Here is a 22,195-nt window from a genome sequence, read left to right as displayed (position 1 = left end):
AGCTTGTGTTGAGACAGGATGGATTACAATTACTGGAACTAGGAAGATGGCTACAAAAAAAGTAGCTATGCATTCTCAAAATGTTATTTAAAAAGAGAAGCGGAATCCTTCAAGCTTCCTGAATAAGTGAAACCAAATTCTCTAGGAGCATATTACAAATTGAGGAATAATTTTGGTATCTGGACATGCCATAGGAATTCTGCACAACCAAAGTCCTAAAGAGATACTTACTCAACTTGTTCTGCTGTCTGCTGGTGAAGTTACTTGAAAAAGATGGAGCAATCCTGACTTTTTGAATGTTGCAACAGGTTCAGTTTGCTAGAAATTTTGTGCAGCCTGAAATGATTGAGAATTATAAATGTGTACTCTGAGCCTGGTCCAGTACTCACTGAAAGAGGAGTGTGTGAAAGTTTGTGACTTTGTGAGCAATCAGGTTGCAGTTTCTTCGTTAAGCAAAAGAACTGAAAATGGTTTTGTGGGGGAAAAAAAGAGATATTCAAGTTTTTTTTTTCTTTGCTTTAATATCTTTTTTCTTTTGTATCTATCCTCATTCTTCGTATTTTTTTTTTAGTAGATAAGTATCAAATATCTGTGTGCCTGACTGAAACAGTTTTTGGTTGTTGGGGACTTTCTTGTTTTAGGAAATATTTCAGAATGTGAGTCACTTGCCTACCTTCAGTTCACCAGCTATTGAAAGTCATATTCATCGTATCAGTGGCCTTTCTCAGAAGTTTATTTATCTCAATGATGATGTTATGTTTGGGAAGGATGTTTGGCCTGATGATTTTTACAGTCACTCTAAAGGTCAAAAGGTAAGCCATTATGACAAGATACTTTAGCAGAAGTAGAATTTTTCTACTCTAATGATAAAAGTCAAAGGAAAGCTACTTTGAAAGGCAGAGCACTAACTCCCCCTTTTATTTCTAAAGGTTCATTGTTCTTAACTAGAGAACTGTTGGCTAAGGTTCAGGGTGTGGAAGGCTCTTCTCTGTATTCATTTGTATGCTGTGTTTATAGGATTACTTTTTCATGTTCACTTCTATGTTTGGTTATAATGGTTCCTCTGTCAGGATTCACTTTAGTTTCAGTGCTATTCTCTAATTCTCTTACTTCCTGTTGGAGCACTGGTAAGACTGATGGGTGTTTGGCAGTTGCCAGTGTTCCTTCCTTGCAATTTTTTTTTTTTTTTTTTTTTGGTGGGAATTACTCAAAACAAACAAGATTTGTTTTTTCTGTGGGAACACTGAGGTCAAATGACCTTTGAACTAGTCCTAGTATTGAAGTTTAAGATTAATTGCCTCTGTTCAGACACCCATAATATCTTTGCCCAAATTGTATATAATCATATATATATATACACACAATATGTATAATTGTTTGCTAAAATAATAGATATTGTTCCAGGTTTATGAGTGTAAAGTAATTTTGTCTTCCAACAAACCCATTATCAACAACTGGGGTTTAAGCAAGGAAAGCAGGCTGAGGAAACATTAGCAATAGTTATGGATAAACACTCTGACTTCCAGCAGGGTTTTCATCCATTAGCTTGATCTACAAGAGTGACTAGGAGGAAAAAAAATGAGGATCTATGTATTATTTATTTATTTATTTATTTATTTATTTATTTATTATTTGTTTCTATTAAAGCAGTGGATACATAAGGCACCAGAGACCAATGAATTAAACATTTTGTGCAGGCAGATGTGCACACTTGCACACAAATACAGAAGGGTTGGGCAAAATTAATTTAAGCTACAGTAAAATAAACATCCCTCAGTACCTGGGGATGTTAGGAGGCTATTAGTTGTTTTAAATCTCTAAGGATGGAGGCATTTACCTGCAAAACCATATTGTTACAGCATTTGTATTGTTCTTTAGTTATTCATCCCAATTATGATGATGAAGTCAGCTTAGGTGTAGTGTTGTTTGTGATAACCTGATCACCAAGCGTTACTGGAAGATGTGCTGCTAAAATCTTGAAATGATGAATTCTAAAGGAAAATGTGTGGGGTTTTTAATGCCTCCTCAGTTGAAAGAACACACACATGCACACTTTTTTTTTATATCTTGCCAATTCTTATGATTATTTAATTCATAGAGGATGAGATGCTTCAGGAATTATGTTCAACCATGTGCTGCTTATCTCATGACTGGTTAGTAATGAAAAAACATTTTGAGTCAGGAGAATGAGTGAACTGCAGAGCTACTTCAGAGTTTAAGTTCACCCTTTCTATCTGACAAAAGAGAAGATATTAATTTTAATTGGAATATGGTTTGCAGAAGTAGATTTGGGAAGTCCTACTTTCCATTTCTCCCTGTTGCTGCTTTCTTATATTCCCTTGGGTATTCTTCAGTTCTTCCTTCCCTTTGAAAGGAATAACATTTACTTCACAGACAATGGGGTTTAAATTCTATTTGCAAAGTTCTGTGAAATCTTAAGGTACTGTACACAGGGAGACATTATTGTAAGTTCTCCATATTCAAAGAAAAAAGCTGAGTTGACTTCTATTTGCCAGTCCTTGTCTCAGGCTTTAATGTTGTTTCAGGTGTACTTGACTTGGCCTGTGCCAAACTGTGCTGAGGGATGTCCTGGCTCATGGATTAAAGATGGTTACTGTGATAAAGCCTGTAATAACTCAGCTTGTGATTGGGATGGTGGTGATTGCATCGGTAAGACAGCAATGTTGAATTTAGGAAAAGTGAGCTGTTTGTTTTTCCTCACAGGAATATTTTTGTAATTTGTCTTTTTCATATAATTGCAGTATTTGCCTCCTTTAGTAATAAAAAAAGCTGAAATAGGGTTTTAATCTATAAGTCTTGTAAACTACAAATTTTTATGGAGAATTACAGGAAATAATAGGGCATAGGATAATCTTTCTTTAGGTATCCAATTTGATTAGCTGAATGGAGGGGTTTTGCAATTTAAATTATATATTAATATATGGTATTATATACTTGGACTCATAATCCATATAATGGATTGTGAAGCTGCACTATTAGTTCCTAGATCAAATTTTTAGGACTGCAGTGTAATAAAAGGAAGTGGTACTTCTGGATTGAGGAAGTAATGCCTTTAGGAGACTGCAAAGTCAAGACTGCAAGCACAAGGAGTAGTAAATCCATTTTCTGCCTGCATTTTTGAAGTTAAGACAAAATTTTTTGGCACTTTGGATAAGCTTTTCACTTGATTCCTAAGCTTCTACGCTGAATGTAAAATCTATAGTATGCACAAACTCTCAGAAGTCTAGTTAGGATTCGCCCCTTTTTAATTTCATTGATGATTGTTTAGTCTTCAGTCTAGCTTTAACATGGTGGCCTTAATGTGCCTTTCTTCAGTTATTTGAAATTCTTACTTCTGGTGGGTTTGTTTTTTTTTCTCTTTTCTCCAGGTAACAGTGGAGGTAATCGCTATGTTGGTGGTGGAGGTGCAGTTGGAGGTATTGGCAATGGCCCACCGTGGCAGTTTGGAGCAGGAATAAGCGGTGTTTCATACTGTAACCAAGGCTGTGCTAATTCCTGGCTAGCAGACAAATTCTGTGACCAGGCCTGCAATGTCCTCTCCTGTGGATTTGATGCTGGTGACTGTGGCCAGGGTATGTAAAAAGCATTGCTGATGAACTTCCTGTGGGGATTCTCTTGAATTGCCTGACCTTTCCTGGTTCATCATTACTCTCAGACTGGGCTAAGATGTCCTGAACAAACATCTTTACCTGACTAAGGACAGTTGAATTGATGATGCCTGTAGCAGTTAAGAAGTTTCAAGAACCTCTCTGATGCTGACAGTGTGAGTTCAAGTCTGGCTCTGGGCTCTTGCCAGAGGCTGCTTTCAGTCACAAGAGAACTTGTCTGAAGCTCATTTGGATATGAATAGCAAGGATAACAAGGAGTGAATAGTGATTTAAAGTGCTGTATGGTATATGCAGGAGAAGATTTTTCGTGTTTGGAGGAGCAGAGGCTCCCCTGCATTTCAGCTGGGACAAATGTGCTTCTGGTGATTCTGTTGCTAGCAGTGATGTTTTGTTCATCTGGGAGGTGACAGATAATCTGTGTTCTGCTGTGGGAGGGAGAAGTTCCTTTCAGCCTAACTGATTGTGAAAATTTCAAATCAAGATACAGCACTGTAGCAGTGAACTCCAGCTGTTGTAACATTTCTCTCCTAAAATGTGGCAAAAATGTAATAGGGGCAACTTGCTTATGACTGATACATAATTTAAAGTGATGTGATAATAAGACACTTTAGGCTTTTCAAGTAGGGATTGAAAGAGTGGTGAATTGTACTGGCTTTTAGAATTAGCATGGGAGTGTCTGGTAGCATTACATATCTGAGTATGTTCTAGTCATCCGTTACTGAAGATAAGTGAGCAAGAAGCTGGAAACTAGATTAAGTGTTCTTTCACAAAGCTGTCTCCCTGTTAATATAGTGACAGTAGCTGGGCATATTACTATTAAAGAAGAGTGAAAGATAAATCTTATGCTGAAAATTGACAGAAATTTGTTTCTTGTTTGGATTTTGTTTATTTTTTTCTAGATCACTTTGAAGAGATGTACAAGGTGATGCTTCAGCTTAATCAGACCTACTATGTTATTCCCAAAGGTGAATGTCTGCCATACTTCAGCTTCAGTGAAATAGCCAAGAAAGGAATTGAGGGTTCATACAGTGATAATCCAATTATCCGACATGCTTCAGTTGCTAACAAATGGAAAACTATCCACCTAATCATGCATAGCGGCATGAACACAACTGTGATCTATTTTAACCTTACATTCCTAAATAAAAATGATGAAGAGTTCAAAATGCAAATAGCTGTTGAAGTTGATACTAGGGAGGAACCAAAACAAAACACAACTTCCATGCAAAAATCTGACTCTGATTTTAAAAGTGTAACTTCAGTACCAGAAGCTGAAATGATATTTGAGGATATTCCAGAAGAAAAACGCTTTCCAAGAGTCAGGAGACGTAAAAATGGCACAAAAGAGAGTGCACCTGAAGAGTTGATAATCCCATCAGTAAATGTGTCTCTTCTTCCTGAAGATGTCCAACTAGCACTGCAGAAACTGGACTTAAAACTGCTAAATGGTGATATAACTCAGAAAGGATATAACCTATCCAAGGCTGCTCTCCTGAGACCTTTCCACTTTTTAAGCACAGCAAAGAGTATTGTAGGCCTGGAAAGAAAGGACATGCATAATCATTCAGAAGATCAGAAGAACCAGAGCAGCTGGGAGAAGCCTGATAAAGATGTAAATGATGGCAAAATAGAAAGAGTAAAAGCAAAGGAAGAAGTTCCTTCGAGGTTTATGGGAGCAGTGGGGACTGTTGTGACAATGAGCATAAATAAACATATTTATAAAGTACAGCCAAAAGCCATACTTCCCTCCCAGAGCACAGGGAAAAAAAATGAAACTCGAGAAAAAGTATTGAATGCACTCATATTAAGGGAAACACAGAAATCAAAACATATTGGGAATTTTGATACTGGAGAAGACATGCAGCGGATGGAAGGAATAAAGGAGCATGAGCAGGTGGATGCAAATATGAAGGACGGGCCAGTGGGAAGAAAATTACAGTCTTATGCTGGAAGTTACCCAGGCTTTTTGCCATGGGAGAAAAAGAAGTATTTCCAAGACCTTCTTGATGTGAGTATCTTAATTTCATTTCTTACTGGAATAGTTGCATCTTTCTGCATTTATTGGAATATTGTTAATATGATTTATACATTTGAAATGTGCTTTGCCTTTGAGGCAAATGCTGGGATTTTTGTTTTTTAAAGATGCTTTTCACATAAAATGTGACTTGTTTATGATCTGGGCCTCTCTTAGCTAGGTGGTAAAAGCCAAATAACTGTTTTTGTTCTCTTTCTACTACCTTTTCTTGGTCAAATTCATTTTTTGTTTGTTGTATGTTGTCACAGGGCTATTGCTCAGACACATAGCACTATAACAGGTTAAGTTTTGTTTTGATTGCATTTATGCAATTATGGATTCAGTTTATGTTTAAAAATCCAGAAAATAGATATAATGATAAATAACTGAATTCTAAAAGTTAAATTGAAAGTCTGCAAAGAAACTGCTTATCTAGATTGTGTCAAGAAAATGTACAGGAAATTTTTTCTGCTTCCATCCAAAGCTTTTTGGCAGTTTTGAAAAGCTCTAGAAGAGAAGACGCTGGGCTGCTTTGCTCTGTTTCACATAGAAAAGGGCTATGTTTTAAAAAGACTCTCTCTGTTCATCTGAGATTGAATTCTGCATGTAGAATCTTTATATTCATAGGATTTCAGTTTATCAAATATGGATGAATAATCTGCAAAAGAAGGCAGTATTACAAATAAATCTGATGACAAATAGGGCCCTAAGTGTGTGTGAGGTGTCAGAACACAAATATTAAGGAAGCTTTTTATAGAGTAGTTTACCTCAAAGTATGAAAGCTTTAAGGAAAAGTTTCTTTTATTTATTTTTAAAGGAAGATCTAAAAAATATGAAAAAAAATTTTAAAATTCTCTTCCCAGTTTGAGATATTGAAAGAGCTGGCATCTGGCTGAAATATCATTTTTTCTGTGTCTAGTGTTTTCTGACTTTCTCAGTAACATAACCTAGATTTATGCCTGTCCTGCTCCTTAGGAAGAAGAGTCATTACTCAAACAAATGTCATACTTTACTGAAGGTAAACATTTTGGAAGGCAGCTGAAAGATACGTTTGCTGATTCCCTTCGATATGTAAATAAGTTGTTAAACAGCAAGTTTGGATTTACATCTCGTAAAGTCCCTGCTCACATGCCTCACATGATTGACCGTACTGTTATGCAAGAGCTCCAGGATATGTGAGTGTGGTTTTGCTTGGAATAATGTAAAACTCTGGGAAATTCTGCCTTTCTGTTGCTTTGCTGTAGCCATTTCCATTGTGTTAATGGCTACTCAAAAAAATTATATTTTGGAAAAGGAAATAAGAAATTTATTACAACATGATAGCTGGGATACAATGAGATTTTTGAGGCACTTTTGAAATACTGGATAAGAATTTATTTTTAGGTAAGGAATGTTTTTTTCAAGAAATTAGTGTGCTTAATGAGTTTCCATTCTTATCTAGGTTTCCTGAGGAGTTTGACAAGACATCATTTCACAAAGTGCGTCACTCTGAAGATATGCAGTTTGCTTTTTCATATTTCTACTATCTTATGAGTGCAGTTCAGCCACTGAACATTTCTCAGATCTTTGATGAGGTTGATACAGACCAGTCAGGCATCTTGTCTGACCGAGAGATTCGCACACTGGCCACGAGGATCCATGAACTACCATTAAGTTTGCAGGTACTCTTTCCTTACTGGTTAACTTTTAGAACAACTTCAGTTTTAAAGTCCGAAATGGTTACAATAAAACGAGTCAACTTTTACCCTTCCTTGTAGCATCAGTAACATTTGGCAATTTTTAAATATTACCTGGAAAATATAGCATTGTGTTCTAATTATCATTGTCTGGTTGTTTTTTCTGTGGAGTCTCTGATTAAACTGAGTTCTAGCAGCTTCAGAAAAATGGCTCACTGCTGTCTGAGTTCAAGAAAGCAGTGTGAGTTTGTCCAAAAAAAAGTTCACTGCCAATAGTTGGGTCCTGCTGTGCTTACTGTAGTTTCTGCAGATAGTAAAAGATAATTCTTGCCCTGAGGAACTTATGGTCTGAAGAAAGAACTGAGAAAAAGGATAGCAAGGAAGTCTTACTAGTAAGTAGTATGGATAATGTACAAAGACTCATGCTTCTGTTTTTCTAGCAACCTCATAAACAGAGACATGATTTTTGTAGGACTTGCTTTCTTAAACATACAGGTAGAGAACAAAGTGTACTGGTTTTTATTTACAGAGAGGAAAGACACAAACCAGTGAAACAATTTGTTTGTGACACAGGGCTCAAAATCATTGGTGTAGTGGGAACATAGCCGTGCTTTAGTGCTTTCCTGGCCTGTACCTTAATCAGAAAATCTTCCTGTCCTTGCAGTTAACACTTCTGTTTGTTTGCCTGATTTGGGATTTAATGTGCCAGTGTTTATTTGGGAAGTCTGTACTGTCCTGAAATTATTAGTAAAGGTGTGCTTTTAATTTTAAATGAAAATGACGTTTAGTTGTACCTTATCTGGTCTCAATTAAACTCTGTACTGAGCAGTTGCTTTACTTTATAGGGAGTACCACTGACTTAGCAGTTACTGAAATGGATGAGGTCTGCTGAATATTAAGTATTCTTCTGTGGACAGCAGCATGGAAATTTATGTAGTTAACATTAAATACATTTGTGCACCCTGTGTTTTTGGAACTATGTCAGTGAGAAAATCAGTAGGATTTTAAATGTTTTTTTCCCCCTTTCTTTCTGCTAGGATTTGACAGGTCTAGAACAAATGCTAATAAATTGCTCTAAGGCTCTCCCTGCCAACATCACTCAGATCCATGTTATTCCTCCAACTCAGGAAGCGTATTATGATCCAAATCTGGTAAGAAACATTGATCTTTAAAGATGCTTATTTTCTTTCCTGAGTATGTATTTACTTTACTTTAAAAGATGGTTTGATTTCTAGAAGGAAAGTATTTACAGAAATTACTACTTTGTATGTACATGAAGTAAGTGTTACAAAATGAAAATTTTACTGGCTGCTTCCTAATTTACTAACCCTTAATTTTCTTTAAAAGCAAAGAAAAGCAGAGATTTAGGATGGTATTATAATTGGGATTTAAAATCATCCTTGTTAAGAAAATTTACTGTTGCAAACCAAAAAGACAGTAAGCCCAATACCTCTCTGACTAGAACTTCCTGATAAGTCTTAATCTGAATTATAACCCATGTATTCAAAAAACACTCTAAAATCCAAAAATCTCTGTTGTACAGAGATTGCCTGGCCAGTTTTACTGGTGGCCTTTGTCAGAGAACTATTAGACAGCTGTCAAGTTAGAATTTTTGAATATTTTACTGAGAATGAAGTTGCAATGTGTTTGCTAAAAAGAAATTTGTAAAATAGGAAATTGTGATGTTATTCACCAGCATTGTTTTGTTTTTACCTCTACAGTTGATAAAATAACTATTGCTTTTGATTCCAGGAGAGTAAAGTATGCAGGCCACTCTAGCTGTAATGCAAGTTTTCTTACAAAGTACACCTTTATAACACTCTGTAATCTTCAGTAACCCATAATCTAAACAGTGTTTTCTTCCAGCCTCCAGTAACCAAAAACCTAGTGACTAATTGCAAACCTGTGACTGACAGGATTCGTAAGGCTTACAAGGACAAAAACAAATACAGGTATGTTGTGGCAGTCCTGTGAAAAGAGCTGCTTAGTGTTGTAAAGCCTTAGGAGGAGGGATACATACACACATAACCCAAGATTGCATGTGTGTGCTAACAAGTCTTAGGTTGAGCTATTTTAACAGTAGAACTAAAGAAACCTACTGTTGTTAATTTATGTATGTTTCATTGTGCAGAGTGATGTGGGTTTTTTCATACTTTGCTTAGTGGACTAGATACTTCCATGTTACTTGTGTCATCTCGGGCCATTTCCTCATTTGTGTTGTACAACAGTAAGCCAGAATATGTTTGGATGGCTAGAGAGTGAGTGCAGTTCAAGTGGCATATCAAGAAGGAAACAGCCTTTCTGTACCTAGAAGTTGTAAATCTACTTCATCCTTCCTTCTACTGAAGCTTAAAAAGAAGAAAAGAACAGAAAAAAAGCATTTTAGTTTTAACTACCTTGTATGTTTCCGGTGAGATAGAGGAGTGACAGTAGCATGAGCTTTGTAAGTGAAGGAGGGTCTCAGATGAGACTTGAAGAAGCCTTCAGGATGCTTTCTTATATTAAGATAAGTGAAGTGAAAAATATAAGTGTGGTATCTCCCACTAGTAAGACTGTTTACCTGGAGTCAAATTATATGCTTTCTCTTAGAATTCAGATCTATGATTGATAGGTAACCACCTATCTAATAAATCTACAGAGAAGTAGTTCTGTGCAAGAGCATTAGCTGAAAAATTTAAATGTATCAAACGGCATGTAGAATGCAATGTAGAAAGCAAATGGCAAATTTTAATGAAGGTTGGCCAGTCAGATTAGAAATGTTGCTCAGTAATATTAAATACAAGATTGATATTTGTTGAACCAGACTTTAGGCTATTTTATTAATGTATAAATATTATTTCAACAATAAGGTTTGAAATCATGGGAGAAGAGGAAATTGCCTTCAAAATGATTCGCACAAATGTTTCTCATGTAGTTGGTCAGCTGGATGACATACGAAAAAATCCCAGGTACCCTGTTTTGTGATTTGTGTGAAATTATGAGATGGTTTTAATTTTCTGATTTGACTCTTGAAACTTTTATTTAAAAGATAATTTGTTATCATGTATTTCTAAACTGTTACAGAGTAAGACAAATTTGAACCAAAAGTACTTCTGATTTTTTTCTGTTTGACTGAAGCTGACTAATCTCTCTCTTATTCCAGGGGGTATCTCAATAATTTGTTACATTTTTATTTACCTAAAATCTTTGAAAACTTAGAAATTTCAGCTATTTTTGAAGCTTTCATTTTTGCTATTCTAGAGGGCATACAGTTTATATTGCAGGCAATTTTATTTTAAAGGAAGAACTTTTTGACCTGCTTGATGCAGGTATTTTATACTAGGAATTAGGTGTGGATTTTTTTGTTACTAAATCAGTTTTACATATTCATTGTGCTTTCAAGCTCTTTTACTACATGGAAAGAATCTTGCTTCTGTCTTCACAAAACCAGAGTTTTCTGCCAGTTTAATGAGTTTGGCTGCAAGAAGAGGTCTGACAAGTGTCAAAAGGCAGAGCAAGGAGGAAAGTAGAACCAGGTACCTTGGGACAGGGAAAGTGAAGCCTCCTCTTTTGGTCACAGAAAGCTGTTGGGTAATCTCAGCTGCCTGTAAAGCTATAGCATAATTTTTATTTGTGGATAAAGAGTAGATTCCTACTTTCCTCTCAACATTTTTGCTGGGTTATTTATTCAGAAAGGGAAATGCTAGTCTTGAGGCATTTTACAGCTGAAGATGGTTTTTATCTATTGCTTTCTTTCAAAGAATGCCTTCTGGCTACATAACTCCTGCATTCCAGTAGCCACAATGATTGATTCTAAAAGAAAAGCAGGCAGTGCTCTAGCTCATCCTGCTGCTTCCTTTTCCTTCTCTATTTCTTTGTCTGCTGGCTACAAGTTGTTTTTTTTAAAGGTAGGGGTGATTTCAAGTCTTCTTAGGCTCAGAGAGGCCTCAGTAATGTAAGTTTCTCACCTTCAATGTTCACAAAGTGGGAGGGAGTTGATTACCTGGGCTCTATTCCTGTGAAGAACAGTGCAGTACTGTAGTCTTACCTTGTTAACAAAGGAGAGCTGGCACAGTTATGTGGGCATGCCATTTCCTTCTCTTTGCCATGGTTTACTTGCATACAAACCAGTAATTATAACCAGTCTCTAAAAGAGGATTTTAGTGCTTGTCTTGGAATGAACTAAAAGTGTCATTCACTTACTGATCTCCCAGGAATGTTTGCTTTACACCCTTAAGGCAAAGTGAGTGTTAATTGTCTAGGCATTAATTCTGCAATATCCAAAGAAATGTCATACTTGGTTTCTTTTGGATGAATTTAAACAATCTTTCCATTAGAAATGGGCTAATGTCCTCATCAATCCTGTACTTTGCTGTGTGTAGCAATCTCTCAGTCTGTAAGCAGTATCGCTTTTCCATGAAGCTAAACAGGAATATACACTCTAGGAATACAGCTACTGCATTCCCAGGGCTAATGAGCTGCCAGTCCAAGGGACAAGGTCAGGGATAGTCCAGAGTTAACTCCCAAAATGCTTAGAGTGTAGCCATGATTGCCATAACCAGCTGCTTTGCATAGTATCACTTGATACAGGAGAGACAGCCTGCTCGTTTTTAGAGAGCCATATTTTATCTTCTCAGATGTAGCAATTTGAATGCCTGGTTATGCCCTGCACGTAATTGTCTAGAGCAAGGTGACCAATTATGCCAGATGCTGTACTTTGCCAATTCCCTGTGCTAATTCCTTGTGTGGGCTGATAGACAAGCTCCAGAGCTCTGCTTATTTCCAGATTCCTGTAGAAGTCTGAACTTTGCTCTTTGGGAGAGCACACCAAACTATAGAGAATACAGCTGACCAGAACTGCTTATTTACAAAGGTTAGCAGTGACAAGGCATATGTCATCAGATACGATTTCTACCTCTGGGGGAAATGTAGGGGTCTTGTATCTCACAATATAAATAAAGCACATAGCCTTGCCCAAATGTGAAAAGGGGGAATTTTGTTGTCAAGCACCAGGTCAGAGTGGCCAAGAGTACATAGCAGTCTAGCACACTAGCTGCTGCTTTAGTTTCAATTATTTGCAGTAATTTAGTTCTATGATTTTTACATGAGAAATAGCTCTCAGCAGGAGCCATTATTGAGAGTGTGTTTATTTGGTCAGGGTGATTTCCATGTAAATTCTATTCAAATTGCTGGATTTTTGTATTTTGGTTGGTTACACAAGTCTAGGTTTATACAGTCCTTGGGTCTGTGATTCAACAGACCAATTTATATAATGTTCTCAGTAAACCAAAGCCTAGGGACCAAGCTTTGCCCTCTCTTACACAATCTAATATAGTTATGTTGATTTTCTCTAAGGAATTCAGCATGCACACGAAAATATTAATAATTTAGTATGTTTCCCTCCTACAGTGGAGCTCACGTTGTTATTTAAGAGACTTTACTCATGATAATTCAAAAGAATAAAAATCCTTATCCAGATGGTAGTGCTCTGTTCAGTGGTCTCTGGGATGGTGCGTGCTCTAGTGCCCATTAGATGGCAGCATTGCATAACTAGAAATCTGGCCTGGCACTGGATTCGTCTGAGGTTTTGACTTGCTGTCAGTCCTAGTGCTCTTAGAATTAAAATAAAATTAATTTAAAATAATGCAACAATAAAAAATATGTCTGTTTGGTTTTAAAGTGCTATGGTTTCAATTTTGTTTTAAAGGATTATGTTTGTGTTACTGGTTTGACAATACCTTTCCTGTATTATCAAGGAAATACTCTAACAATGTCATCTTGTATCCTAGAAAATTTGTTTGCCTAAATGACAATATTGATCACAATCACAAGGATGCACAAACAGTAAAAGCAGTGCTTAGAGATTTTTATGAGTCAATGTTTCCCATCCCTTCCCAATTTGAACTGCCAAGAGAATATCGGAATCGTTTCCTTCACATGCATGAGCTCCAAGAATGGTATGTTCCACAAGTTCTTTTCAACTTACTGTAGTGCAGTAATATATAACTACCTAAGATACTGCTAACAAGCTGGTTTCCCCCCAGTATTGTCCTGAAAGAGTTAATAGTGAAAATAGCCGGGTGAGATTTAAATGGACTAAAATATGAGGTCTGAGGATTTGGGTTTTTCCAGTGCTTAAATAGTCATCAATATTTTCTAGGTTCCTAATCTACTGCAAAAAAAAAAAAATTGTTGGTTTGCTCCTTTTGTTGTTGTTTTTTTTTTTTTTTAATAAAACAGGAATTCTAGCTTTCTTTAAATATAAAAAAACCCCAAACCATTATTACATTTCTGACTAAGTGATTTTTTTTCAATCTGTCACATAGCAATCACCATCTGGATAAAAATCAGAAAAGATATATGTGTGTCTCATTTTTGTATAATATGTGAAATTTTTGTGTGTGTTTATCTCTTGCCATTTTATAAATAACAGCTAAAGAAATTGGAGCAGTTGACTTGAGAAGACAAGCAAAATATTGACAGAGTGACAAAAATTACACAAGACTAACATAAGTAACCTGTTGCTGATCAGCAAATCATGAGAAATAGCTGTTAATAAGAAAATAGAAAGCATTAGAGGAACTCTAGAAGGAATCAGAAGGATTGTAGGTGGGTTTGTACTGCTACAAGCCCTGCTGTATTTATTAGTGGTGGAGGGAGCAGGGGCCAAACCCATTTAGCTTTAGAAATTCCTGCTGGAGGAGGAAACACAGTGTTGGCTCCCTTTTAGAGACCCTCCATCAAATCTTTTTGTAGCTTCAAAAAGACACTTTAATTTGTCTTGTTTGTACCAGGATGTGTTAAGGCAGGTTAAAATGCTGGTGGAAATCAAAGTATTTTCAGAATCACAGGGCAGCCCAGGTTGGCAGGGACCTCAAAAGATCATCTGGTCCAACATTTCATGGGAATAGGTACTTAGATGAGACTGTCTCCTGCCAGCTCTCAAGTGTCCTGGCTACATGTATATAACTTTAGCACATAAGGGAATTGCACTTTGGTTGAAAAGGATATAGTGGGACTGCCAAACCACAGTTGCCATGAGTAGATGTGGCACTTGGGGATGTAGTTTAGGCCTGGACTTGGCAGTGTTAGATTAACAGTTGGACTCAGTCTTTGAGGTCTTTTCTCACCTAAAAGATCCCATGATCTAGAACCCTGAGCAGTCATATCATAGAAGCTTCCAGCGGTGCAGACTCTACCCTGTCTCTGGGGAGGCTGCTCCAGAAATGATTGTTTTGACTGTAAAAAAGATTTCCTTATATCAAGATGAAACCTCTCCCAGTCCAACTTGTAGCTGTTGCCCCTTGTCCTCTCTGTGTGGCTCTTTGTGAAGAGAGAGCTCATGTCCTCTTTTTAGTCACCCTTTAAGAAATGGAAAAAAACTGTCTTTGCATGTTTTGTGGAAACTCTATAAATATTTGAATTTATGATAAATGAAGCTATTTTTGTTTCCTTTTTTCTTTGTCCAGGAGGGCATATAGAGACAAGCTCAAATTCTGGACCCATTGTGTTTTAATAACACTTATTCTATTTACAGTCATCTCATTTTTTGCTGAACAGGTAAAGTTAATGTCTTCTTATCAAATATGTATAACACTTAACAGATTGTGGAATCTTCAGGATAACATTGGATGGATTTTTTTAAATAGGTTTTGAAGAGTAGATAGGATTTTCCCTTCATAAAAGAAGTAAAGATGTTACATGACTCATGAATAGGTTGCTTTAATTTTTAAATCACCATGTTGAGATTCCTTGAAAAGAGAGTCATATGGGGAGAAGAGTGGCACCTTTTCAGGTGCCTTGTGACAGTAAAATCCATCACCAATGGGCTAAATTTGGATGCTCAAATTCAGTAATTGTTTTTTGAAATTCTTGGTCTGTTAACATAGATATAACATAGATATCTATTAACATAGATATAGTGTATAGTAAGTTAAAAGGAAGAAAAATTAGTCCAGAAGGGGATCTTAAGTTACTTAACGGCCTTTTCAAAATCTCTTCCCTGAGTAATTGATTGCAAAGACTCCTACCGAATTCAAAAGGTTTTGAATCTGACTAAAGGGGAAAAAACCCTTGACTTCTGCAAGCTTAAAATGGCTTTTTTGAACATGATTAGTCCTGCTAAACTCAGAGGGAGTCAATGGAACAAATCATATGGGTAATTCTTTGCAGGTTGGGGCCTTAAGTAACACTTTCCGTGGTCTGATGAAGAGGGTGTAATTCTTGAAAGGTTGGCTTTTGATTATTATTTTTTCCCACCTATAACTTTTGCATGACTCTTTCCCTTGATTTTCAGCCTTTTTTATATATTAGAAAACTCCATTAGTAACTTGGTTTTGGAAGGGGATACTCAACTCAGTGGTACAGTTAGGAATCTAAATACCATTTTAAGATGCCAGCTTTGTGCTGATCTTTTAAAAATAGAATGTAGCCTGGTGTTAATTTAAATACACAAATTACCTTTAAAATAATCAGAAAAAAGGCATGGTGTATTTTTTCACTTTCTGCTTGTATTCTGATTATTGAGAAGTCTAGTGGAAATGTGCACATCTAATAGATGAATTAGAGTAAAAATGCCCTTCTGGTATAATCAGAAAAAAAAGTACAGTACTGAGTATTTACCATGGGTGGTACTGATTTGATAGTTTCTAGGATAAAAACCTGACCAGCTGTGGACCTTTAGTCCATCACAAAATACATATTGGTTTTTTTTTTCTCTCCTCAGCTAATTGCACTTAAACGAAAGATTTTTCCAAGGAGAAGGATCCAAAAAGAAGTTGGTCATGAACGAATCAAAGTGTAGAAGAGCTTTATTTTGGAGATCAGTCTACCTCAAGCTGTGATTAAGCATTTTAAATGTCTCTTTCATAAGTGTCTTTTCTGGTTTGCTGTTTAACTACATTGATATGAAGAAAAAAAATCATGCACCTGTATTCGAATCTCTGCAGTACTCTTCATTATATAAAAGCTGCTGGAGCTGTGACAATGCAAAATAACATCAACAAATAATTGCAGGACAACTGTACATAGGCAATTTTCAACAGATCTTACTTTACAACTCTTAGTTCATGGCCATGTTATCCTTTTTTATAAAAAGGGTTACCTAAACAAATGTAACTGCATTTGTTGCAGTGGATGTTGCCAATTAGATAAAATGTTGGAAGGAAAAGTTGTTTGGGATCAGCTTAAGAAGTCCTTGATCTTGCATTCCAAAGCATTTTGCAAATTTCTGTCATTGCTGCTTTTTTAGCCTTCTGGGGAAAATTGAGAATTATGTAATTTGTCATTAAAATTTAGAATACATTTATAGATGTTGACATTCTTTAAAGCACAGTGACAATTCATCTCTCTATTTGTAGTGTAGAATTGGGATTTGAAAGAAAGGTATGCTACTAAAAAATTACACAGTAACAACATCTAATCGTTTATTTGAAAGATGTTTTATATCTGGTGTATTATAGTCCAAAGAATACACAAAGAAATGGTGTTATTTCTTGGCTTGATTACAAAGAGGTTGTAATCAAAGGAAAATGATCAAGATAAAATATTTTACAAGCATCGTAAATCAAAAAGCAAAAGTGCCTCTATATGAATGGGTAACAAACTGTTTCAAAGTAGAAATGTATGGGGAAGTGTTTCACTTCATAAAACAATATTTGTACTGATGAATATGAAGCTGTGGTGTTTTTAAATTTCACGGGGTTTGGCCCTGTATTTTGCTGAGATATCGGAGTAGTGTGGTTTCATGTGGGAAAGGGTACTGAATCTTTTCAAGCAGAAATTTTTGGTGGTGTATCTTCACTTTATTGTATTAGCAGTATTCAAAAACCATTAATTTTTTGTAACCGGATGATGTACAAAATGTATGTGCATATGTATTGTAAGATACTTGGCTTGCTTTGAAATTAACTAAAACGCGATGAAAGTTTTGTCTGCCGTTTCTGCTTCGAAGTCAACCAAACTCACACATTTTGGTCAATTAGCCAGGAATCTGTACGAATCTTTACGTCAAGATTTCTTATTTTTTCCGTAAAAAACCTCGCAGCTTTAACGACTTAATAGTGATTGGAAGCACGGCTCGCTTCTCAAAGCGGGATGGAGCTTTCGAGCAGCGAGAGGCTCCGCAGGCGCTGCCCGGCCCCGCTCCTGAGGGCGGCGGCGCCGCGGCCCGGCCGCGCCCGTTCCCGCCCTTTCCCGGCCGCTGGCGGCGCTGAGGCGGCGGCGGAGCCTCCGGAGCGGCGTGAGGGCTGCCCGGGGCCCCGGGCCTTTGTGACCGGCAGGGCTCCCGTTGGGACCGGCAGGGCTCCCTCTGCTGCGCCGGGAGGTGCGAGGAGCGCTGTCCCTGCCTCCTGTGCGTCCCCTCAGGGTGCAGCTGACGGCCCAGGTCTCCCTCGCTGTTCTGAGGTAGGTCCCCACGGTGAAAAGCCCCACACAGAAAATTCACACAAGCACCAGTTTGTTTAATATCTTTTTGGGGCAGGGTGGGAAAAAAAAAAGAGGTGAGTTTTTCTAAAAATTGCTGTTAAAATACACAGCTGTGTATTGAAGACCTATACGGGATGGGTGGGGGCTGCTTGGGCTTTTGAGGTGGCAGGATTGTTTTACACCTGGCTGAGGGGGACTGAGAAGTTCTACTTTGTAAGCTGATTTTTAATACAAGGAAAAGTGTCTGTATGTCAGATAAAATAGATGCTTGCTGTTCAAAGTTCAAGTGCCTTGGCAGCACAGGGACAGGCACAGCTAGACATTATGGCCCAGCACTCTCCTCCTTTACATCATGTCCTCAAACAGTCAGTAGTTGAATAGCAGATTAAGTCTTGACAATTTTCTGTCATTTGAGGAAAATTCTAATGCAAAGGCTTTTGATTTTCCAGTCAATAAAGACACTCTAAAATCTAAATGTCTACTTACTACATAGAGAAGCATCAACCTCAGAAAAAGCTCACTATTAAAATGTACTCTTTCCTTAGCATAGTGTGGCCATGTTTGTACAGATCCATGGAATTTGGAATTAAAAAACATATTTGCAGCTGTTGACAAATAACTAAAAGCAAAAAAAAACCCAGCAAAAACAGAAATAGGAAACTGAGGTGTGTGAAAGAGTTGATAATGTTGGGGGGACTTCACAGTCCTTGAAATTCAAAAGATCCTTAATGGAGTTCTCAATTTCCACGTGTGAACTGAATTTTTAGGTCTGTCCCTGCCCTGGCTAAACCTACTGATATTTCTAGCAGTGTTGGATTGTGTCTAGAATGAGAACTTTACTAAAGTAAATAAATGAGTAATTTTTTAAGAGGGTAGTCTATGTGTAAAATGTTTGCCAGTGTAGAAATGGCACATTACAGAATGCAAAGGTATAATAGCTATAAAGAAAGATAAATTGGAACCTGGGAGTTGCTCAGGACTTTAAAAAATGGCATAAGCATATGTATATTTGACTTTACAGTGGGGGCTGGCTTGTAGGTTCACATTGTTCTCTATGGTTTATCATTTCTCTATTTTGGACAGTAGAATATTGGCATAGCTTTTGGGGACTGCAGTACTGGATATGACAAAATGTGACATAACCCTTATGGAAGCTAAGCTGGCAGACATCCTAAGAAAATCGGTACTTTATATTTTTTTTCCAGCAAAATTAAGTATGTTCCTGATAGCCCTGACATTTTTTAGCATATTTTTAAAAGCATCACTGATAGGTAATGCTGTGTAATGCCTCAAAACTAAACCAGTTTGACTTCTTGCATATCTTTACAGGTGCAGACTGTTAAAGAGATACCCATAATAGGCCCAGGTAAGCATGAGAACATATTTAGTTTCAATTTATTGTGGAGGAAGTTATGTCACAAATACAATATACTGTTTCAGTAGGAAAAGATCTCACCATGGCACCATCGGGAAGAAAGCATGGAGGAAAAGCTGGTAAACCAGCACAGGAAGATCAGACCATACCTGCTTTTGACTTTGAGGAGGAAAGAAAAGAACTGAGTGGATCAGAGGAAGATATTAGAGAAGGTGCTTATATGAAATTTCTAGGGCATTTGTAAAATGTGAATTTTAACACATTAGTGACTATGAAAAGAAGGGAAGAATTTTTGAGTCAGCCAGGGACTGAGCACAGTAGGGTTTGTAATGCCAAAGACCACCAGGCTCCTACTGTGTAATTTTGATTGGTAATTTTCAGAATATAAATTTCTATTTGTGAATTTTCTTTTTAAAGGTGCAGAATTACAGTACCTTTTTCACAGTAAATTCAGATTGGACTTTTATAATTTTTTTATGTTATTTTTAGCTTTCTGATGATTGCTATATTGTGATTTGTGACAAATGGTGTAGTAGTGGACAGGGAAACTAAAACTATTTGGGACCAAGGTAAAGAACTCAAAGCAGTGCAGAGCAGTTCACCACCATCTGCCAACTCCAGACTCAGAGTTAGAGGAGCTGCCTGTGTTACTGATGGGGACTGACCATGAGACATGGGCAGGGAAGTGGCAGTGCAGAAAAATAATTACACTTTTAATAACTTCAACAACCAACACAAAATATATTTTTGTAAATATTTCTGTACTCCTTCTTAAGGTGACATACCAGTAATGGACAAGCATGGAAAGAAAAGACCTCTGGTCACTACTCATGTGGTTCCAGATGATGTGGGGTAAGGTTTTTGCGGGCTTTTTCCAAAATAAGCAGGTCTTAAATAGATACTAACTTCAGTTATTCACTATGCTTATTTTTGCCTTGTTTGGGTTTGGTTTGGGATTTTTTTTGTATTTGATTAAAAAAATCAAGTAACAGATAATAGAGTAGTGGTAGGTAAAAAAAAAGAAATTAAAAAAGCACTTCAAAAGAGTAATTCTTCAGTTTCTTTGTAGTTTCTTTTGAAAATGCAGAAAAAATTGATATATTTGTGTGTTCTTAAAATTTGTTTCTTTTAAAAAGATTACTTGTTTTATCCTAAATTGTTGATAGTGTCATTAAATCCCATTAATTTTTTTCTTCTCATTTTAGTTGCTTGAAGATATTACCAATACTTCAAATGATCCACATATTGCATGAAAAATAAATTATTTTACAGATAAATCTTAATTTAATATTCATAGAGAGTGAATAAATATTAATCAAATTTAATATTAATGGACAGTGTAAATGTAATAAAAAAGTACATGCTAAAAGAGTTTTCAAGCAGATTATAACTGTTAGGTTGAAGATACCGTTTTTACGGTATTGCAACGCTGCCTTACACACTGGTGTTACCATCTTAAAGATGTTGTAAAAGCAACCCTGAAATTATTTGCCTTGCGATTTTTTACTGTGCCAGTCGTGCTGAGAAGGACTTGTTTTCATTTGGTGTTCCAAATACCCATTTTGTTTTCTTTGTTATAGGGAATAATCAATTTTATTTACTGACGCCCCTTACTCAAGGCATGTTAAATGCCTCTTTATATAATAGTGCCTCTTTATTGGGGAGTAGCTAATAGATTCTAGCATTTTATTAAAAAAAAAGGCAAATTAATCTGGAAAAGAAACCTGTCACAGGAGAAGAAAAGGAATAAAATTATCTTATGGCAGGGGCAGTTCTGTTACTGCTTAGAAGTAATAGGCATGTGAATAAAATTAGTTCTAAGCATATTCAACAGGTCTAAAGTCAGAAAATGGGGAAATAAAAATTTAAACACTGTTTTGTAGGGGTGAAGTACAGAATATGTTGGAGAGATTTGGAGGTAAGTACATTTACATTCTAATAAATAAAATATAGTTGCAGAGTTGGCAGTAATAACTCACCATAAAATAACTTTCAAGGCTTATGTAAAATGACTAATCTCTAGCACTTTTCAGCATTTCTGAATAAAGCCAGTTCTCAGGAGAAGAAAAAGTTTTATCTAAGGAGAGCAAAGGGAAAGAAGAGGAGGGAATATCTGCATATAAATGAGTCACAGCTTGTAAGTGTAGATAATTACAAAGGAAAGGGGAAAGATGCAATCAATTCCAATTTTAAGGTGAAGTTTAAAAGGTAGTAAATATGTTGTAGAAAAGGGACAATAGCAGTTTGCTGTTGTTAGCACTCACATTTTTGTTACACTGGCATATAGGATACTGGGAATGGCAAGACTTGAGTGAGAAATAAGGGAAATGTTAATATAAGCAGCGAAAGAGAACAAACAGTTCTAATTCTAGACAAGCAATTTTGGAAGTAGAGTTATTTGTGATACAGATTGAGAGAGAAGTCTGTACTTAGCACTTCCAGAAATCTAGAGAATAGGGAATCAGCAGGGAAGAGAATTTCAGCAGTCAGAAGGAATATGAGTTTCTAGAACAGCCAGATAACAAGAGGAAGTAATGCCGGTCATCCAGTGATGAGCAATGCAGGATTTAGTGTAGTCAGCAGGACTATACTAAATCGGTAGGATTTAGTATAGTTATAATCAGATCCTCAGGTGGCTTTACCTAGGTAAATTATCACTGAATTCTAGAGAGTGACAGCATAGAGAAAAAATACTTTTATCATTTGTAGAGAATGAACAATACCCATCACAGAGTAAGCAGACATCAAAAAGCCAATGGAAGGAAGAGAAACCATTTTAATGCCAGCATTACACACTCAATTACTGAATAATACTTTCATTGTATGTAATAAAAGAAACCTGTACAGAGTCATTACTTGCATGTCAAATTTAAGGTGAAAGAGAAGCTTGAGTAACTCCTTAATCCACAAATTAGGACTTTTGGCTGTCACAAAATTACATATTTTGTATTACATATTAGAATAGTATTAGAGATCTGGCAATTCAGATAAAAGGAGGATTTCAATGCTAAAAAGTTAGGACTGTAATTTAAGACTCAAAAAAAGGAAAAAAAAGGAAGGATAGAAGGAGGGAGAATGAATGGATCAGAGAGAGGAT

At 36.5% G+C, this 22,195-nt stretch overlaps 2 protein-coding genes across 3 annotated transcripts in view; both read left to right on the top strand.

The window, feature by feature from the left end:
• Positions 1 to 17,230, top strand: part of GNPTAB (N-acetylglucosamine-1-phosphate transferase subunits alpha and beta) — a 39,536-nt gene extending 22,306 nt beyond the window's left edge. The window contains exons 10-22 of one of the 2 annotated variants that reach the window (XM_084205308.1): positions 642 to 812; positions 2,547 to 2,670; positions 3,390 to 3,593; positions 4,529 to 5,637; positions 6,619 to 6,818; positions 7,085 to 7,304; positions 8,357 to 8,470; positions 9,186 to 9,271; positions 10,169 to 10,267; positions 13,088 to 13,255; positions 14,768 to 14,858; positions 15,471 to 15,528; positions 16,024 to 17,230. In XM_084205308.1, coding sequence (XP_084061434.1) covers positions 642 to 812; positions 2,547 to 2,670; positions 3,390 to 3,593; positions 4,529 to 5,637; positions 6,619 to 6,818; positions 7,085 to 7,304; positions 8,357 to 8,470; positions 9,186 to 9,271; positions 10,169 to 10,267; positions 13,088 to 13,255; positions 14,768 to 14,858; positions 15,471 to 15,518 — 2,634 coding nt within the window. In that variant the 3' untranslated portion in view covers positions 15,519 to 15,528; positions 16,024 to 17,230. The remainder of the gene's footprint in view (positions 1 to 641; positions 813 to 2,546; positions 2,671 to 3,389; positions 3,594 to 4,528; positions 5,638 to 6,618; positions 6,819 to 7,084; positions 7,305 to 8,356; positions 8,471 to 9,185; positions 9,272 to 10,168; positions 10,268 to 13,087; positions 13,256 to 14,767; positions 14,859 to 15,470; positions 15,529 to 16,023) is intronic. The other variant, XM_084205307.1, reaches the window with a different exon arrangement.
• A 133-nt stretch (positions 17,231 to 17,363) lies between these two features.
• The window catches only part of SYCP3 (synaptonemal complex protein 3), a 9,926-nt gene continuing 5,094 nt past the window's right edge, over positions 17,364 to 22,195 (top strand). Inside the window, exons 1-5 of the mRNA XM_084205310.1 lie at positions 17,364 to 17,702; positions 19,053 to 19,089; positions 19,164 to 19,310; positions 19,875 to 19,950; positions 20,982 to 21,016. Coding sequence (XP_084061436.1) covers positions 17,394 to 17,702; positions 19,053 to 19,089; positions 19,164 to 19,310; positions 19,875 to 19,950; positions 20,982 to 21,016 — 604 coding nt within the window. The 5' untranslated portion in view covers positions 17,364 to 17,393. The remainder of the gene's footprint in view (positions 17,703 to 19,052; positions 19,090 to 19,163; positions 19,311 to 19,874; positions 19,951 to 20,981; positions 21,017 to 22,195) is intronic.

This window comes from Fringilla coelebs (genome assembly GCF_963513975.1).
Source record: "Fringilla coelebs genome assembly, chromosome: 5".
NCBI classification, from domain to species: Eukaryota; Metazoa; Chordata; class Aves; order Passeriformes; family Fringillidae; genus Fringilla; species Fringilla coelebs.
Note: the sequence above shows the minus strand (reverse complement) of the source record. Positions and strands in the feature narration are given on the sequence as shown.